At 54.2% G+C, this 4,141-nt stretch overlaps 1 protein-coding gene across 1 annotated transcript; it reads left to right on the top strand.

Annotated features, from left to right (window-relative positions):
* The first annotated feature begins 6 nt into the window (after positions 1-6).
* On the top strand, positions 7-3,935 carry EN2 (engrailed homeobox 2). The gene is made up of 2 exons (XM_021717752.1): positions 7-172; positions 3,269-3,935. The coding sequence occupies exons 1-2, from the start codon at positions 118-120 to the stop codon at positions 3,583-3,585; spliced, it is 372 nt and encodes a 123-aa protein (XP_021573427.1). The 5' UTR covers positions 7-117; the 3' UTR covers positions 3,586-3,935.
* The last annotated feature ends 206 nt before the right edge of the window (positions 3,936-4,141 follow it).

The following is a 4,141-nucleotide window of genomic DNA, read 5'->3' as shown; positions in this document are numbered from 1 at the left end:
GACCCGGGAGGCTCCCTGGACGGGGCGCTCAAGGCCCGCGGCTTGGGCGCCGGCGACCTGTCGGTGAGCTCCGACTCGGACAGCTCGCAGGCCAGCGCCAACCTGGGTGCGCAGCCCATGCTCTGGCCGGCTTGGGTCTACTGCACGCGCTACTCGGACCGGCCTTCTTCAGGTGAGCCCGCGGGGACCACTCCTGGCTGGCAGCGGGGACCCCCGCGGAGGAGTTACCGGGAGGGGGAAGATGTCACGACCTCCCAGCACACACACGCACACACACACACACGCACACACGCGCGCGCGCACACACACACACACACCCCACAAAGACTCACGGGACACGCTGGTGGACCCGGACAGTGGCCAGAAGTCGATGGGACACGATTGATTCGCCAGGGGGTACAGACTTCTTAGGACAGCCGAAGGAACAGGGTCTCCCCCTCTCCCCCTGTCTTCTCACCTTCCCAACACACATACACACACGCACACACTTTCCCTTTGGGGCACCTCCTCGCCGGCCTTGGCCCACGTCTCCCCTGCAGGCAGTTTATTTGGTAGGAACGGGGATGGCACTCTCAACCCTTTTTCCGTGATCTTTCAACTCGGGCCAGCCCCGGGACCTAAGCCCCAGCGCACCCCCAGGCTGACTGTCCTGCCGTCCGGTGACCCCAGATGTAGTCCGGAAGAAAAGGCAAGGCGCGTCGCTGTTCTTCCGACCCCTTTTCGGCCTGAGCTGACGGGGGAGAGTAGGTGGAAGGACACAGCGAAGGGGTGAAAATAAAGGCGCCCAGTTTTCTGTGCTCGACTTTATTTGCTGAGCCGACCGCAGAGGAGCTCCCACCCTTTCTGCATGGCTTGGAACAAGGGAGGCCACCAGCCCGCTGGTCCTTGTCCTCTCCCGAATAGAAAGGACCTTTTCGCAGGGTTTCCTGGAGGCTGCTGGGATGGGAAAGCAGCAGCCTTCCTGGGGAATGTGCAGAGGTGCTGGGTGTATTTTTTCCTTGATCCGGGATTTTTAAAAACTAATTCCATGTCTTTGTAGAAATTATCAACTGCATTCGACGCGGGTCTGCGGCTGGGAACCGCCATTAGGGGTGGGCTCCATTTGTCCCTGGGGCTGGCAGCAGATTCCTGCTGCCCCCTGCCCTGAACTATTTTGTGGGTGTCTTTTACTCAGATCACAGCGGGGCTGAGTCACCCCATCGGCCGCCTTCCTGGAGAAATGTGTGTGCATATTTCTGATGGAATTCAAATTTTTCCAGCTAGATCTGAAATTTGCTCCATTGTTCTCATCTCCCTCCTTTGTTAATATTTAATTAACATATAGGCTCACAATGCGGGCGAGGAGCCTCGGCCGGGGCTTTGTGCCGCGCCAGAGTCCCAGCCAAGCCAGGCTCCAGAGGCCCTTGGGAGCTCAGGAGCCCAGCAGCAGAGCCTGGCCCAGCAGAGTTGCTGGTCTTGCTGGGCTTTAAAATATCGCTGTAAGATATGATTTATGTTCCTTAGCATTTCAGAAGGAAGGGGCGGAGAGAGTTTTCTTGCAGAGGTTCGATTCTGTTTCCCAGACTCATATTTGGCTTCTGAAAGAAAATCAAAAAAGAAAAAGGAACCCAAAATAATGATTTTGAGATTTCTTTCTGTAAAATGGTGTCTTTTGGAGGGCCGATTCGTGTGTACATTAACAAGAGCCCCAGGAGTTTGGGGGCAGGGAGCGTGCTTCTCCAGGGGAAAGGGAGTGGACACAGAAACGGGTTCCAGGCTGTGGTCAAGGCTGGGGTCGGCCCCCAAAGATGAGTGGCCACCTGGGACCTCTCCTGGTCTCTCACACCCCATCTTCTTTCCCTTTTGCCCTTCCCAGAGGGCCGGCCCACTCCCCAGATCCTCACCCACTCCACCAAAGCCAGGTCTGTCGGCATGGAGCCCTAAACATGAGCAGGACAGTGACTGTGCGTGTGTGTATGCATACGGGGTGTGAGTTGCTGTGTGGTGGTTGTGCATGTGGGTGCACTTTAGAAACTGCATTTGGTGCTCCCTCTCTGGTGACTACAGCCCCTTTTCAGGCTTGTTACTGGGGAGGAGTCTCAGCACTTGCCCCGGGCCTCTGTTTGGTTGGGCAGTGCTTCCAAGCAAGATCCATCCTCCTCTGCCATTCAGGGTGGCCAGCCAGTTCCTGACCCTGAAGGGTGGGGTGATGAGACCCAGCCTCCAGCCAAAGGGGCATCTTATGCCGCTGGGGCCAGGGGCTCCCCAAAGTTGATTCACATACCTCACAGACTGAAAAGGCCGGAGGTGAGGTTACCACTCCCTGCCAGAGGCTTTGCATGCCTCCTCCCTCACAAGGAACCCTCCTCATATGGTTGAGCCTTTTGATATCAAAAAGAACCCTCTTATACTTGCCTCTTTCGGCTCTCTTTGCTCTGCTGGGCCTTAAGGAGCCTTAGCACCAGCCTACCCCCAAACAGTGGCAACTCTGTGAGGATTCCTTCTGGGGAGGCATGGTGTAAAAAGTTAGAAGTGTGGACCTGCCCAAGGTCAGCCGGGCCACCCTGCTACCTCTAGTGAGACAGCCCCATGTCTGGGGAAAGAGGAGTCCAGATCACCATGGTCAGCACCCATGCAGAGCCAGGTCTCCTCTCATGGACATGGGACTGGAGAGACCTCTAGTAGGTGAAGAAGGAGCTACCAGTGCCCCTTTCCCTTCTAGAAAGGATATTCATGCTCCATCCCATCTACAGAAGAAGCAATGAACTTGGGCTCAAAGAACCATTGGTGGGAGTCAGAAAGATGCTTTGGGTCCCTTCTGTTCCCAGGGCCCACCTGCCCCTGGTTCCCAGAGCCTGTGGGGCATCCCTTGTGGGGGCTCCACCTGCTTCTCTGACTGCCCTGACACCTGCCCCAGTCTTCCCCCTTACCTCTCCCTCACTCCCCCTACCCACACCCTTCACCCTTATTCCTGGACAGAGCCTCAGAAAGAGCTAGAAATGACCAGGCCAGAAAGTTTTGTGTGTGTGTGTGTTTTCTTTTCTTTTCTTTTTCTTTTTTTTTTGCTTTTCTTCAGGAGCTTTGCTTTTATCCGGAGCCCTCTGTTTGTGTTCAACCTGTCCCTTGACTCCACTTGCATGCACACCCGGTCTGCCCTCACCAGGCTGTAGAGGTCATCAGCCTTGAGTGGCCTCAGGCTCGTCACTTCCCCTGGGGGGCTGGCCTTTGTCCGTCCAGTGCCTGTCTCCAGCCCACCTCTGGGTAACCTGAGTTCTGTCTGTCCACCCAGGTCCCAGGTCTCGAAAACCAAAGAAGAAGAACCCTAACAAAGAGGACAAGCGGCCGCGCACGGCCTTCACCGCCGAGCAGCTGCAGAGGCTCAAGGCCGAGTTCCAGACCAACAGGTACCTGACAGAGCAGCGGCGCCAGAGCCTGGCACAGGAGCTCAGCCTCAACGAGTCGCAGATTAAGATCTGGTTCCAGAACAAGCGCGCCAAGATCAAGAAGGCCACCGGCAACAAGAACACCCTGGCCGTGCACCTCATGGCGCAGGGCCTGTACAACCACTCCACCACAGCCAAGGAGGGCAAGTCGGACAGCGAGTAGGGCTGCGGGTGGGCACCCAGTCCAGGTCTCAGTCTGCGCCGAACAATGCAATAATTTAAAATCATAACTAAAGGGCCAGTGTATAAAGATTATACCAGCATTAATAGTGAAAATATCTTGTATTAGCTATGGTTCTGCAATATTCTATGTATATATAATTTACAGGTGGTATAAAATCCAAAATATCTGACTATAAAATATTTTTTGAGTTTTTTATGTTTATGAGATTATGCTAATTTTATGATTTTTTTTTCTTTTTTGCGAAGGGGGCTGCTTAGGGTTTCATCTTTTTTTAATCCCCTAAGCTCCATTATAGGACATCAGACACTTTTTTATTATTTCAAAAGAAGAAAAAAATTAAAACAACTTGCTGAAGTCCAAAGATTTTTTATTGCTGCATTTCACACGACTGTGAACCGAATAAATAGCTCCTACTTGGTCTATGAGTTTTGCCACTTTGTGTTGGCTGGTGAGGACAGTGGAAGGGACCCCACACCCTCAGCCTGGGCCAGTGGCCCAAGGTCTTGGGGAGCGTCGGGTGCCTAGGGGGAGAGGG

Source organism: Carlito syrichta, unplaced genomic scaffold (assembly GCF_000164805.1).
Source record: "Carlito syrichta isolate Samal-C Ts95f unplaced genomic scaffold, Tarsius_syrichta-2.0.1 Scaffold310863, whole genome shotgun sequence".
Classification (NCBI taxonomy): Eukaryota; Metazoa; Chordata; class Mammalia; order Primates; family Tarsiidae; genus Carlito; species Carlito syrichta.
The sequence above is the reverse complement of the archived record's forward strand: the minus strand, read 5'-3'. Positions and strand labels throughout refer to the sequence as shown.

What these genes read in the sequence shown, in the direction of transcription:
- EN2 (XM_021717752.1), top strand. Translation starts at nt 118, where the DNA reads ATGCTCTGGCCGGCTTGGGTCTACTGCACGCGCTACTCGGACCGGCCT. An exon ending in CTCGGACCGGCCTTCTTCAG is followed by an intron (nt 173 to 3,268) that starts GTGAGCCCGCGG and finishes CTGTCCACCCAG; the next exon opens with GTCCCAGGTCTCGAAAACCA.